The sequence below is a fragment of the Condylura cristata genome, unplaced genomic scaffold (assembly GCF_000260355.1).
Source record: "Condylura cristata isolate star-nosed mole 26May11 unplaced genomic scaffold, ConCri1.0 scaffold00028, whole genome shotgun sequence".
NCBI classification, from domain to species: domain Eukaryota; kingdom Metazoa; phylum Chordata; class Mammalia; order Eulipotyphla; family Talpidae; genus Condylura; species Condylura cristata.
Window position 1 is genome coordinate 1,925,394 of NW_004567129.1, and position 14,551 is coordinate 1,939,944.

The 14,551-nt window shown below is 48.3% G+C and overlaps 1 protein-coding gene across 1 annotated transcript in view; it reads right to left on the bottom strand.

The window, feature by feature from the left end:
- ABCC12 (ATP-binding cassette, sub-family C (CFTR/MRP), member 12) overlaps nt 1-14,293 on the bottom strand; it is a 53,876-nt gene extending 39,583 nt beyond the window's left edge. The window contains exons 1-8 of the mRNA XM_004690144.1: nt 14,127-14,293; nt 12,667-12,822; nt 10,399-10,546; nt 9,876-10,109; nt 8,267-8,440; nt 7,693-7,840; nt 3,237-3,385; nt 686-793 (exon numbers count right to left, since the gene is read on the bottom strand). Of these exons, the coding sequence (XP_004690201.1) occupies nt 686-793; nt 3,237-3,385; nt 7,693-7,840; nt 8,267-8,440; nt 9,876-10,109; nt 10,399-10,546; nt 12,667-12,822; nt 14,127-14,245 (1,236 nt within the window). The 5' untranslated portion in view covers nt 14,246-14,293. The remainder of the gene's footprint in view (nt 1-685; nt 794-3,236; nt 3,386-7,692; nt 7,841-8,266; nt 8,441-9,875; nt 10,110-10,398; nt 10,547-12,666; nt 12,823-14,126) is intronic.
- Between the last annotated feature and the right edge of the window lie 258 nt (nt 14,294-14,551).

Sequence of the window (14,551 nt, forward strand, 5' to 3'; positions counted from 1 at the left end):
ATTCAACAGGGCTCCTGACGTGGATGGCGAGGGAGTGGGGGAATACAGGCTCCTTGGACGCTTACAGTAACGTCCATATTTCTGGCTTGGTTGCATAATATCATCACTCGACTCACAGATGCCTGAACATGGTGTCCTGTTGAGTGACACCCTCTTCCCTTTCCTTCCACAGCCTGAGCTCCACAACCACCTGACCCTCTTGTATCTGTGCCATCGGAGCCATTGCTGAGGTACCTGGTCCTATTCTAGATTGGAGGTTCTAGAATAGCTGTACTCCCTACAGTCTTGTATATAGGAACTACACAGTGAATCTTCGATGAGTGAATAAATGAAAAAATGAGCACAACACTCCATCACCACACATCCTGCAGGAGACAAAGCAGGCACAAAATTGGGGGATAATGGAATGCAAACCCAAATTCTTTCCTGGAAGGACACAAGATTTGTGACTGAATAGAGGGTGCCATTATATCCCCACATGGAGATTCCACCTCATTTTTACTGAGAGAATAGAGCACCCTCCTCCAGATCCATTTACTGAGCCAACTAAGGGGAGTACGATCTCCCAGTGTCCAGAAAACCAGTGGCACAGTCTTCAGTGGGATGGCATAGCTTCCCCAAATCCAAGAACTTTCCACCCCAAAAATGAGCTCTATCTTTCCTACTCACCCAGTGGTAGTTATACCTTCATTCTCCTTAGAGAGACACTGGCTTCGGCCGCCGCTTTGACCGAGAAAGGCAGGATTGCGATGGAAAACTTCATGACATTAAACATGGCGATCACACTAAATACCTGATGAACAGAAGGAGGCATAAGGCTTAGGATAACATGCCGCCTTTGTGAACCTCTGTATCCAGGGCAGTGGACTTGGTGAGATGAGAAATCGTGACCTCGCTGGGTGAGATTCTCAGAGAGATCATGTTTTTCATTTCAGGGAATCATGGCATGGCAAATTAGGGAGAGAAATACATCACCTGTCTTGCTTTTGGGTTTTCATCAAAGTGGTAGGAAACATACACTTTTCTCTCAATCCAGAGAGAAGGTGGGGAAGGCTTCCAGCTGAAGCCTTTGGAAATCTCCGTCCAGACCACATTCTAGAACACCCACCCAAAACCTTGCACAGATTTTCAAAAATCATTGCTTCTCTCATGGCTACAGCAGCCATACAACCCTTCAGAAGCAGAACCCTCTTCTTCATATCGACCAGTCACAGGGCACAGGCAGACACTCCCGGCCAGCACCCTTTTAGGCCAGGATGGCTGTGGGCTCCTGAGAGTGACCGCTGGCTCTCACACCCAGGGAGTCAGAACACTCGCCAGGGAAGACTTGGGGCCTTTGTCCAGCTGTCCTTCCGAAAAGCCCCTCCTGTTTTCACCAGGTCCGTCCTCACCAGTCCTGCCTGGCAGGTGCCCACACCACGTAGCCTTGTTGAAAACAAGTTCCCTCATGCCACTCGTGCCCCAGAGCTGTGTGCACTTATCACACAGATTCCATCCATCATCTGTCCAACTGTAATCAGTGGCCTCTCCTCACCGACCCAGTAGATTGTAACACAACTTCCGCTGACAACCCGGAGGGTTCCATGGACGGGTCCCAGACTTCGATGACTCCAAGACAGTTCATTAAAAGGAGGAACAGGCATGCTCCCATCACATGTGAATAAATACAAACCCCTCCCCCAGGATCACAGCTCCCCCTGCCCAAAGCAGGCTCCGGAAAACCAGGTTGTGGGTGACAAAGTTCATGGGCCATCTGACAGGTGACAGGGTGGGGGTCTGACCTCAATCAGGGCTGTGGCCCTAACAGAAGAGGCCACCTACCGCAAGGGAATCTGACTTAATAAACAATTCTTGCTTTCTGGGGATCTGTTCTCAGCCTAGATTTCTTCTACAGTATCATTTTAGAAAGTGCTAACATATGGCTGCAAATTAACCTACATGGTGTGTTGGCTGGCAGAAAAAAATGAATGATGTTTGGGGTGACAATGATGCAGTTGCAACCACTTGGGCTTCAGTGCACTATGCCAATCACTAGCTACAGGTTCCTGACTACTGGAGGCGGAAGAGCATGTGAGAGGAAACCGAGGACCTGAGAAAATGAAAGTCTCTCGCAAAGAGGACAGTTCAGAGCCCCACAAGAGATCCCAGGCAAGAACTGCCTGACTTCTCAAACCTTCCCCACATTCTCCTCAAGAATCTTGATTTGGGGCCATTCCAGGTGGCACCACTGGTTGAGGCACAGCACTACGAGGCTGTCACAGCCATGGCAGCACCAGTTCGATCCCCCTTCCAGGGAGGTGACCCACATGGCACAGCAGACCTCGCCTTTCTTTCCCACTGCTCCCTCAGCAGTATGTTTCAGTACATCTGTCTGTTCTGTTCCCTGCTCTGTCTGGTGAGTCCTCTCATCCACTGCACCTCTGGCCTGTACCCCATTTTTTGTAACTCTTAAAAAAGATTTTAAATCTTTTTTTTTAAATCCTTGATTTTAGTGCCATTTTTCCCCTAGCATAATCCCACTGGCTTATTTCTCTTCTGCTCTCTCCTCCATGTCCTTGCCCTTTAGACATTTAGTTTAATGTCCTAGCTCTCTGCTTCTTTATGGAAGCCGGGGAGAACTGGCTCCCCCACCCCACCCACCTTTCTCAGTGAGTCTTTCTTAGTCTTTAATTCGCACAGGCCCCTTGCAAAAAACTTCAGCAATCACATTCACCCCTTTTCTTCTGAGGCTTTCAACCCAAACTCACGCGGTCAAAGTGAGAAGTGAGCTAACAAGAACCTCAGATACTTCAGTCAGCGCTTACTCCACACCGGGTATTGTCCTCTGCGTGGTACAGAAAAGGCCCGTCCAGTCCTCACGCCGGAGGACCTGCTGTCACCCCCATGTACAGAGCCATGGCAGGAGACAGTCACAAGCCTTGGCTAGAAGGTAGCGGGGTGGATTTGAACTCGGAGCCCAGCATCCACGCGTGAGCCTGTGCCCGCCCTTGCCCCACCCAGGGAGCATGCGCAGACGCTCCCGCAGCCCCCACCCGGACTGGAGAAGGATGAGGGTGCTACCCTGGCTCCTGTCCGCCCAGGCGAGTACGCGTGTGTTTGTGATAGTCAAGGTCGAGTTCTAGCACAGCCAGGGCCACGTGAGGGGGCGTTCGGCCAGCGAAGATGTGGCAGAGCTTCCCACCAGGTGCCTGCCAGAGGTGGGGTGCATAAACCTAAGTCAGGAGAATGGTGCTTACCACCGGGGCGGTGAGTTTGTGTCTCAGGAGAATGTGGCAGGAGAAGGTCAACACGATGGCTATGGTGGAGGCAATGGGCGCCAGGGCCGAATTTCCGCTTTGGACATACCCAGCTTTCTCCAGTAATTTCCTTTCCCTCTTCCTTATGTCTGCAAAATGGAAAACCAGCCACATTTGGAAAACCAGACCTTACTTGGCATGTTAAGCACCAGCATTAAAGAAATACGATCCCTGCTTCATCCTCAGCAAAGAGTACGGTGGAGTCAGTCCAAGCCCACAGCCCTGTAGCCCAAAGGGACCAGAGAGCCGGGCACACACCCCTAGGGCCCAGCCTTTTGCTCCTTCACTGCCGAGTGTCAAGGTCCCTGCCAGTCCCCGTGCACTGTGTCTCAGGACTAACCCAGAAGCTGACAGGGCCCAGACGAGAGTCGCAGATGAAGGGAGTGGGCAGAGAGTAAGACCAGAGGACGGGTTGTGGGGTGCAGATTGGGGTGCATGTGCTCAAAGGAAGGACCCTGACCTCTCCATGCAGGCAGCTTAGGCCACCAGAAGTCAACTCTCTTGAAGTCTGAGATCTGGACTTTTTCCAGACATCTGCTTTTAAACTGGTCAAAGTTTTTTAATGAAGTAAGGTCGAGGAAACTCCATCTGTTGGCCCAGAGACCCCCGGGAAGGCTACAGAGCCACAGGCAGGCCTCCCTGTCCTCAGCCAGGTGAGGCCAAGAACTCTGCCGCTGCTCCCGACTTAATCAAAGCCTCCTTCCCAGTGGTTAAAGTCCTCAACCCCAACCCCTGCCCACCACCCCCGGGGTGCTCACTCTGTGCCCAGGGCTCTGAGACCCACGCAGTCTCCTCACTGGGGGCTCCCACCGCCGAGGACAAGGGCAAGTCACTCTGTCCTTCTGATGGGAGAGGCAAGTCTTGGCAGGTTTAGTAACTTGCCGTTCAGATGCTGGGCGGTCTGCTCGCTGCACGACCTTCATCTCTAAATCACCCTACTACCTCCTTTCCCCCCAAGCTCACTCTCTCCCCTCACTTCTAGGCCTGTGCTCCTGCCCAAGGGGTTTGCATGGCCCTCTGAGTCCAACCCTGCTATTCCTCAAGGCCACCTCTGTCACGCGACTTTCCTGCTCTCTCCAGCTCCTGCCGCTTACCCCATGGGGCTTCCTGGTTTCGTCTGTGGCACTTTCCACTCATGATCGTGCATGAGCAGATGTTCCCTACATGCCAGGAGCTGTGTTTGGGCCAAGGGAACATAGGAAAAAACAGGGAAAATAGGGCTTCTGGGTGTAATTCCAGGTGGTATTTGTGGAGGCCTCTGCTTGTAACAGGTTCCCCTGGGGGAAGTTCCAGGTTCCCTGCCCCACCCAGAAGTAGGGTGGAGCTGAGAAGAGGGAGAAAAAAAAAAGAAGAGAGAAGAATCTGAAGAAGGAAGCAGGACGGAGAGCTAGGAGATCTGATGGAGCAGCGAGCATGGGAGGAAGACACCGGGCTTGTTTCCTGGCCCTGGACTGGCTAAGGCAGATGTGGGTGAGATACCCGTGGGTTGGTTGACTGGCAGCGATGATCTTGATTTTGATGTTGCTCTTTTACTTCCAGACTTGTCTGGCCATTCCTGACCCTTTTCTATGGGTCCCAGCCAGAGGGTACTTTAAACTGTGGCAGGCTTTCAGACCTTGCTTTGGGCCAATCCCTTTTGGGTGGACTTTTGCCCACAAGGGGATGGGTCACTTCAGGTGTTTGATTTAGACATTATATCCTTTGTCTTCCGTGTTGTATACTCACTGTATTAACGTTCCTTTTCATTAAGGTCTTATGTGTTTTGTCTTGATGCAGCAGATGGCAGAACCTAATTGGAGCAGGCAGCTTTGGGGGTTCACTGGTGCCCCTCTCTCCCTGCCCTGTAACATGCTCACCAATGAGCAATTCTCACACCAGCAAGGCGTCTGAGACGTGAACACACTCTGACTCTGTCTCCCCAGAGGTAACCTCAGATTCCGCAGGCGAAGGTCTCCCAATCCACCCACCACTTCAGACTCCCGTCACAAGGCCAGGCCATTATCAGTGCTCTAACAGGCTCTAGGTAAAGAATTCCCAGGACCCCTTCCTGAGGTTTAATTCACTAGAGCGGCTCACAGAACTCAGTGAGAACTCACAGAACTTAGTGAGAAACCCAGTTACTCACCAAATCGCCAATTTATTAGAGGATGCAATTCAGGGACAGCTTGGTGGGAGAGATGCACAGGGAAAGTTAAGGGGAAGGGCTCAAGGTTTCATTCTCCTGGGGTGCCATTCTCTCAGCACCTGCATGTGATCACCAGTGCAGAAGTTCCCCCAACCACCTCTTCCTGGGAGAGGAAGTTCTGGGATGGACTAGAAGCTCCAGATGCCTATACAAGGTCTTTTCTCCTGGTGCTTCCAAAAGCCACTTTATTCACATAACAAAAGGCACCTTGATCACGCTCAACACTTAGGAAATTCCAGTAGTTTGGGGAGCAATAAACCACAAAGCAGGGATAAAATCCAACTCTATATGAGAAGTATATTTGGTCAAAACATCATAATAGTGCACAGAGTGTTAACTCTTCCAGTAAGAGAAATGGACACTAAAGAAATAAACAAATAAGAGAATTATAAATGGTAGTGGGTGACACATAAAGGGAGAAATGAATAGGGCGAAGAAGTTAAGAGAAATTGATGGGGTGTTGACTTGCTTAGGACTATGGGAGAGAAGGTCTCTTCGTGTCAGTGCCATTAAGAGGAGTCCCAAGGTCAAGACATGAATATCTAACAAGAGTGTTCCAGGCAGAGGGAAGGTCCTGAGTGTGTATGTTCTAGAAATAGATGGAGTGTTCATTTGGCTCAAGTAGAGTTATCAGGGGATGGAGTAAAATCTGATGAGGTCAGTGAGGGTAGCCGGACCAGATTACGCTGGACCTAAAGGCCACATGAAGGAACGTGGGTGTCATTAAAAAGTCCTAAATTTGAATGATCTATGTTTGATAAGAAAATACTAAAGTTTTTTCAACAGCAGAGAGACAAGACCTAATTGACATTTTTAAAAGGTCACGCCAGCTGCTATGTGCATAATGGATTTTAGGGAAGGAAGAACAGTAGGGATTGTGGGGGAGGGTTGCATTTAAGAGTTCTGTTATAGTCCAGAAGGGAGAGGATAATGGGATGGGATGGGGTCTGTGGAAAGAAGAGAAACAGACAGGATCCAGAGATACTTTGGAGGAAGACTCAGAGCTATTGAGCCTGGTGTGCACATCCTCCCTTAATTAAAAACAGAAATCGGGGCCCTCCCTGGTAGCACAACGGGTTAGGATGCAGCAAAGCAAGGTAACCACAGCCCCTTCAGTATGAATTTGATCCCCAGCCCTGGAGGTGACCTCCATGACACAGCAGACCTCTTCTGTTTTGCCCACTGCTCCCCTCAGCAGTGTACTTCATTAATCTGCCTGTTCTGCTCCCCACTGTCTCCGGTAAGTCCTTACACTGTCCCTGCACTTCTGGCCTGTACCCCAGTTCTGTGCATAAATAAATAAATCTTTAAAAAAAAAAAAAGCAAAAATCATTTTCCTGATCACATTGTATTTTCCAAGGTCATGAATATAATAGAAACATGGTGAATATTTATTGAGTTAAACTAAATTAAGCCTAGTAGAATCAAGTCAGACAAATGGTGAGTTCAATGTATGAGGAAGGACCCCATACTGATAGAAGGTTCCAGAAGGCTACCAATGACGCAAACTGAAGCACTTCTTTTGGCAAGCCTGGATGCAGGTATTCTGTAGTCGCGCCCTAAACACACAGATATACAGCGTCAGGCATAATTACACGCTGCTCTAAAAGTGTAATTGTAGATCTAGAGAGTCGATTGTAACAGTAGTTCAGATCATTAACTGGCCAACCACCTGAGTCTATGTCAGCAATTATGTAAATGTTCCTACAATTATATTTGCATTTATATTTGATTGAAATAGTTCCAATATCATCTTTTTGAAAAAAAAAATTCTATATGATCCTTATACCTGCCCAAAGAACGTCAAACCATTCATTCGCTAGGCTGCTGCAGGTGAGGGAGAGACGTGTGGGGTGGGAATGTACATGTCGATATCTTAAGTCAAGAAAATAGCGGAAGCTAGCTCTTCTGCTCTTGTTTTAGTGCAGTATTTTTGCAGACGGCGAGTATCAGTGCCAGCATTCATTTACCCCAGTAAAAGCTAAACAATATGTTACTCACCTGCTCACCTGCTGAGCCGTCAGCTTCACCAGAACAAATGCCTGGGTCTATTATAAAATCTCAGTAATCCTTTTGATTGAAAAGGCTGCAGAGCAGCTCAGAGGTTTCCCTCTGCCCTCTTCTGAAATTCCTGGCCCCAGGAACCTTAAGAACCCCTGAGAAGAACCCAGTCTACAGGGTAAGAGGTTCTGTAGCCACTGCTCTTCCTACCTTGAATGGTGTTGGTGAAAGATTTCTCCCAGGCGTACATTTTAATCAGCTTGATGCAGGTCAGAAACTCATTCATTGTCTGAACTCGCTTGTCGGTCACTGAAATAGCTGATCGTCGGAAAGCTGAATTGAGCTTAGCCATAAACATCTGAAATTAAGTTACAGACACTGTGTTCAGCGAGAACTGCTAAGTGGCCATTGTCCAGCAAACCCGAGATTGGAGTTTAAGTACCAGGGAAACTTCTAAGGGAAGTGGACCTGAGATTCTCAGCTGTGCCCCTCTTTTGAGCTTCAGCAGCTGATGTGGCTGGGCGATCCTCTGGAGGGGTCATATAGGTGATGGGCAAGGGGCGTACTGGAGCCTCTGACCAGCTGAGGAGTGTTGCCTCAGCCTCCAGGAAGGCTTTCACCATCCAATTTGTAAAATACTACAGTGTGTCAACAAAAGAAATCACATCTATAGGTACAAAGTGGGGGGCACCAGCTGCAAGTCAAAGTCCTAGAGATAAAGCCTTTATCCAGCTCAGAGAGAGAGGGAAGCAGAAAAGTCATAACCGCAAATACCCGCCATTACCTGGATGGGGATGAATAGGATATACACAGATATCCCGATGAGCGCTGTGGGGCCCAGAATGAAAAAGGCATACACGGCACAAACAGCCATTAGGATAGGGATGGTGGCTGGCAAGGGACAAAATAAGGCAGCTTCAAACAAGGAATAGCTATCACTTGAGAGTATATTGAGCACCTGAAAAGAAAGCGCATGGATTAGACTTCAGAAGGGCCACCCAGCCTTTTCCTCAACTGAAGGCTTTCAGAGTGGCCAAAGGGCTGAAGGGAGCGGCCTTAAAGGGAATGGGGAGGCAGGCATCAGGGGACTAGCATGAGGCACTCTGGTGGGGCCTTGGAGAGAACAGTTTTTAGAACTGAGAATCCTAACGAAGAAAGACTAAGGAGCAGCATCGCCATCTAAGAGCACGCGGGAGAAGCTGCTAGTTGCCTCCTCTGTAGCTCTCTTTCCCTATTAGTCCAACTCTGCTCCATTCAGGACAGTGACGTGTCCAGGTAAAAGACTACACCTCCTTTTGTCAAAGGAGTGTGGCAATTGACAGCGTTAACTTCCATGACATGCAAGCCAACATGGGACTTCAGGGAAGAATGCTTAAAGGGATCAACCCAGGCCGCCTTCTCTCGTCCCTCCTATCAGTTACCTGCACCATGGCTGGGACAGCCAGACCTCCTGCATTCATCTGAAACCATGGAAAATATGTGCTGGGACAGTAATGAAGGAAGACAGAGCGATCTAGAAGTCCCCATGCCAGCCCTGGTTTGTCTTCTTGTGGATTTATTTTACATAGTGGTGAATAAATACATCTTGTTTAGTACATTGTTTTGTGTGCGTGCGTGTGTGTATGTATGTATATATAAAAATATGTGTATATATGTATATGTGCATTTGTATAGATGTGTATATGTGTGTGTATATATATACACACAAGATGAATTTATTCACCTCTATGTAAAATAAATATACGTGTAAATAAATATATACACACACAAATGAATCTGGATCAGTTGTGAATCCAGATAATGGATGAATCCATCATAATGGATGCTTTACTTATAGAGCAACTATAAGAAAGGAGCAGGTCCTTTTCCTTACTTCACACCTTCACACCACCTGAGGTTTCCCTGACTATGGAAACTTTCTTGCACAAAGAGTGAAAATTTGATTGCCAAATTTGATTAAAGACTTAAGAAATGTCAGCTGTGAAATCTAGCAGCATGGTCTTCATTAGGATGTCCACATACTTCACTCCCAGAATTATCAGCTCCATTGGCCAATTGTGTCTACACTGCTTCAGTATCCTGAATGACCAATTGATTTCATTGAGAGTGTGTCTACACTGCTTCAGTATCCTGAACGACCACCAAAAGGCTTAGCTGAAGTTACCCCTAAGGTGCATTGAATAGTTTCACATTTCCAACTTGCATGGGACCCTCTTTCCCTGAATTCAATCTATGTTTTGCGTCTCGTCCACCTCCCTTAGCAGGAAGTTGGGACTGGACGGGTTGGACATGAAAAGGGAGCCAGAGGCTCCATCCGGGAAGCACTTCTCATGCTCACCCAGGAAACTCGGGATTTATTTTTGCCACGTTAGACTGCCTCTAGGTCAGCGTACCTCACCAACAGAGATGTGTGTCAGCGTCTTGAAGGACACCAGGTTTTCGAACACCACAGTGGAGAGGGCCACCTTCAGCCGGATTGCCGTGCGGTAATTTATGGCCCAGGCAAGCGCCCAAAAGATGACTTTGGTAAACTCGGTGGCAAAAAGCGCTACGCACAGGCCGACGCCAACCCAGACATTCTTGGAGATGTTCTCAGTCTGCTGGAGGATTTGGTGAATGAGAACCGTCTGTAAAACAGCGCGGTGGAGAGAAGAGAGGCCACTGGGGGTTGAGGTTGGTAGAGGAGGCCTCGGCTAATGCCAGCAAGCTGACTTTATGAGGCAAACTTTTTAATTAATTTCAGTGGCTGTGGCTGCTGTGCTTGACGAGGATTAGCGTTATGAAAATTCACCCCCGAGGAGCTCAAAGATAATGACAGTGTGCTGAAGTCACCAGCTCGGAGAGAAAGTAAGGCATGGTGTTCTCTGCCAGTCTGGGGCCTAGGAGACAAGGCAGAACAAGGCCAGCCCCACTCACCGGCCCAATGGCAGCCATGACGATGCACAGGATGTTGGCCACGATGTCCATCAGAACGCGGGTTCTCTGAAATTTCCAGACCACCCGGCCCAGAGAGGCCTTCTCAGGCCCAACCTTTTCTACCTCTTCATCCCAAAGAATTCGAAACCTGTGGCAAAAGAACAGGAAGCAGGAAAGGAACATGTGTTTCTCCTGGCTATTTACTCCAATGGCCACACCTTGCAAGGGTGCTTAGTGCAACCCTCATCCCAGAGCGGTGGCTCCAGACAAGCAAACTAGGGTCTCTCCTTTCCAGGGTGGTGGGATGCGGGAGGCAGCACCAAAGTCTGGACACAAGCCCAAGTTGGTGTCTGGCTCTTCCTAGGCCTTAATTTTCTAATATCTGTCCTAATTATCTAATATAAGTCAGAGGCAACAAGAAAATCAGGAGAAAACTCTTCAGGGCAGGGAAGAGTTTACTCATTTCAAATATCTGAAAAAGCCAATGAGATGGGAGCATGGCAAGCAAAGGAGAAGGGTTGACATCATACCCAGAGGAAGTGAGGAAGGGGTCAAATCTTGTGGAATCTCAAAGTTTTAGGAAAGAAGTTTAGATTTCGTTCTGGGTGCAATGAAATCCATTGCAGATTTTTAAGCTGATGTGACAAGATCATTTTACCTATCTAAAAGAGCGTGCTGGCTACTGTGAGCATAATGGATCACAGAAGAGAAAACGGCAAGAGCAGAGAGGCCACAGGAGACCGCATCTGGGTGACTTGGCACTGGATTGAAGGCAAGATGAACAGAGAGCTACAGGTCTTCTGGGTGAGGTAGAAATGAGAGAAAAAGAGAAGGGGGTCAAAGGTGCCAGTGGTCCAGTTTGAACAACTTTGGAGTTTACAGAGATTGGGAAAGAGAAAGAGGAGTATCATCATGAGATCAGGAAAACAGCTTACAAGTCACCAGATGCAGCTGTCCCACCAACCGCTGGACACACAAATTGAGCAGAGTCATGGACTGAAGACACTCGTGGGGCTTTTGTGAGCATGTGCTTAGTGTTGGAAGTCTTTGGAGTGGATGAGGTCACTTCGGGACAGGCATGGTTTGGAAGAGGAGAGGCCTGAGTGAGTGTTGGGGGAATGGAAATGTTAAATAAAGATGGACATCCACAGAGAAGGCAGTCCAGTCCGGCCCTCCACCGACACTGGTCCTGCCCCAATCTCTCAGCTCGTTGGCAACTTTCTCCATACTGTGGATCTAGAAACCACCACTGGGAGAGGCTCCTGCAGTGCTCAGAGGCGGGAAGCGGAGTTGTAGATGCCCTGCAAGTCCACGACCTGAGCTCCCCATCCTTGAGCTCATACTCCAGCTAGGTGTTCCACTTTACCCCATGTGGCCAAAGGTACAGACACTTCCAGAAGAAAGAAGTGCCGAGAGGAGGCTCTGAGAACTTCCCCTCTGCGTAAGGCAATATGGTTCATAGAACCTCCACATTCAATGTCACTCTTAGAAAGGAGGTTGCTGTTTTGGGACTGACATGGAAAAAGTCTGATGAATGGTTACCAGAAAACAGCAACTCTTCCCTGAAAACATACCTAAGGCATGTGCTTATTTTGTTGTTTATAAAAGAAAAACATGAGGCAAGAGCAAGGAGGAAAAGAAGCCTTGATGTGCTTGGAGATGTTTAATGAGGGTAGAAACATTCGAGACACTTCTACCTTGCACTTACTTACCAGCACTTAGCTCCGGGCAGCAGAACTGGGGCTTCCCCACTGCCTATGCTTCTGTTGCTTGACATGTTAATAAAGACTATGAACTAGGCTGAGTCAGTAAAATTTATATTTTTGCAAGTCAAAGTCATCAAATAGCAGTAGTTTCTATTCAACCAAATTGCACCTGGTTATAGAAAAGGTTGATAATGATTTTTAAAGTGAAATAAAGTCTGATGCCTGGAGTCACAGGCAGAGCCCGCCAGGGCCCCCCAGCACACAGTAGAGGGGAGCCCGCCAGCCCTGTGCTGACACAATGCTCCTGCTGAGCCACAGACAGCCTAGCCAGAAAGTGCTGAGCCTCAGTCATGGCTCTCCACAGTCCTTTTTCTCCACCTTCCTCCCCATTCCACAGCTCCCAAGAGATTGGGCCAAGACATCCAGCCAGTGCAGCCGCCATCTCAGAGAATGGCCACGGACCCATAGGTGTCACTTCCCACGTGGGGAAACGAAGCCTACAGAGCCACTGGCCCTCCCATGGGCAACTTCCTCTCCCCAGGTGACCCAGCCTATCCTGTACCTTTTGGCGTTGATGTCGGACGAGTCATACAGGGACATCGGAGGCAAGGTGTCCACGGTCAGTGTGTGCCTGTAGCTGCTCATCATCACCGGCGTGAGCCAGGAGAATGTGGCAAAGGAGAGCAGCCCAGCATCATCCACGGGGTTGGGGGCCAGCCTAAGGCACGCAGGACGCTCCATGTCAGACTGGGGACAGCACCGCGCCTCCCTGGCTTGGATTCCTAACGCGGTCATGCCTAGCCCTGTCAAGCTCAGCCCTGTGCTTGACCTGAAAGCCCTCTGAGTAGTGGATGCTGGTGCCAGTTCAGACGGCTTGGGAAAACACCAGGGAGCTTACACGTTGTTGAACACCACCAATAGTGACAATTAAATTGCATACATTTAAGTAAGTTATCTTAAAGTAGAGGCAGTAAATAGTCCAAACATCACTTTAGATGGTACTAGACTTTACTGTTCCCTCTGCTTGTGTAGATTGTTTAGTCTGTCGTGTCTGGAGGGGAGATAGACCACACTTGTATTTAAGGGGCCCTCTGCCTCTCGACCTGATCTGGATGCAGTGACATCACACTGGCCACTTGAAAGTGGACAGGATAGCAGTATTTACATCACAAAAATTGACAAACGCTCCAAAACATGGAATTTACTTAGCCAGTCACTGAACATTTGCGAATGTGCAAAATTCACGACTTACTCATGGGAAAGAGTGTGACTGCTTCAATTAGTATGAGGAAATGGAAGCCTGGCAATTGACATTAGGAGAATCAGACACACATCCTTTGCTCTTAGAAGAAGGCGGGGGGGTTGCAGTGAGAAGTGCAGGGTTTGCCAAGTAGGGGTGAGCACCCAACTAAGACAACATTAACAAAGTATTATGTACCTGAATATTGTAAACATTCCCTAAAAGTTGGTTTTTATGATAAAGTCATACACTGCCTCATAAAATCATCACAACTCAGTGAATTGGATGATTGGGGTAGTTATGATTCTGTGTTATAGAAAGTAGCATCCAGCATAGAGCAGTTGGATTTCTTGGCCAAAGACTTACAATTGGTAAGTGGCAGAGCAGAGATTCAAACCAGTACTTGCTAACTCCAAGGTCCTGTCATTCTAAAACACTCCTTTACCTTGCATCTCCACAAAGCAATTAGAAACAGGCCCCAAAGTGAGTATCTATCCTGCCTGAGGCTAAGGAGGTTAACCTTTCCACAGGAGGAATCAAAAAGTGAATGGTAAAGAAATGGATAAATGTATATGGATAGATGTATGTATTCTATGGATGGATGGGTGGGTAGGTGGATGGATGGATGGGTGGATAGGGAGATGGATAAGTGGATGGATGGGTGGATGGATGGATGGATGGATGGATGGATGGATGGATGGATGGATGGATGGATGGATAGGCTGGAAATTACACCTGGTGGCTCTGTCCTCAACTTCCCTCCAGTCTTCCTCCTGGCTTACTTTGCATGGGGTCTCACTGGAATCATGGTCTTCAGGCTTGGAATATATCTCTCCACAAAGGACCTCTGCTGGCTTCGCCGATCCAGATCTGAGATAAGGTAGGGGCCTTCACCCACCATCTTGAAGGCAGACTAGAGCCCTAGGCTCCTGGCTGAGGGGCACTTTCACTGTGCTGCAGAAAGATGAAAAAGTTTCACCAAGAGATAAGGAGACTGAAATTGAACCAGGCAGCCCATCCTGCACTCAGATGAACTCCCTTACTTCACCCCAGTCCTGGTTTACAGGTTCACCTTCCTTTATGGTTACGTGTGACCAGAAGTCCTGCCACATCCACAAACTCTACCTTGAGGCTTCCTTATTAGCAGAAATATTTAGTCTCTTCTTCTCTACTGGGCTAACTGGAAGAATAAGCACTTGGAAATTTT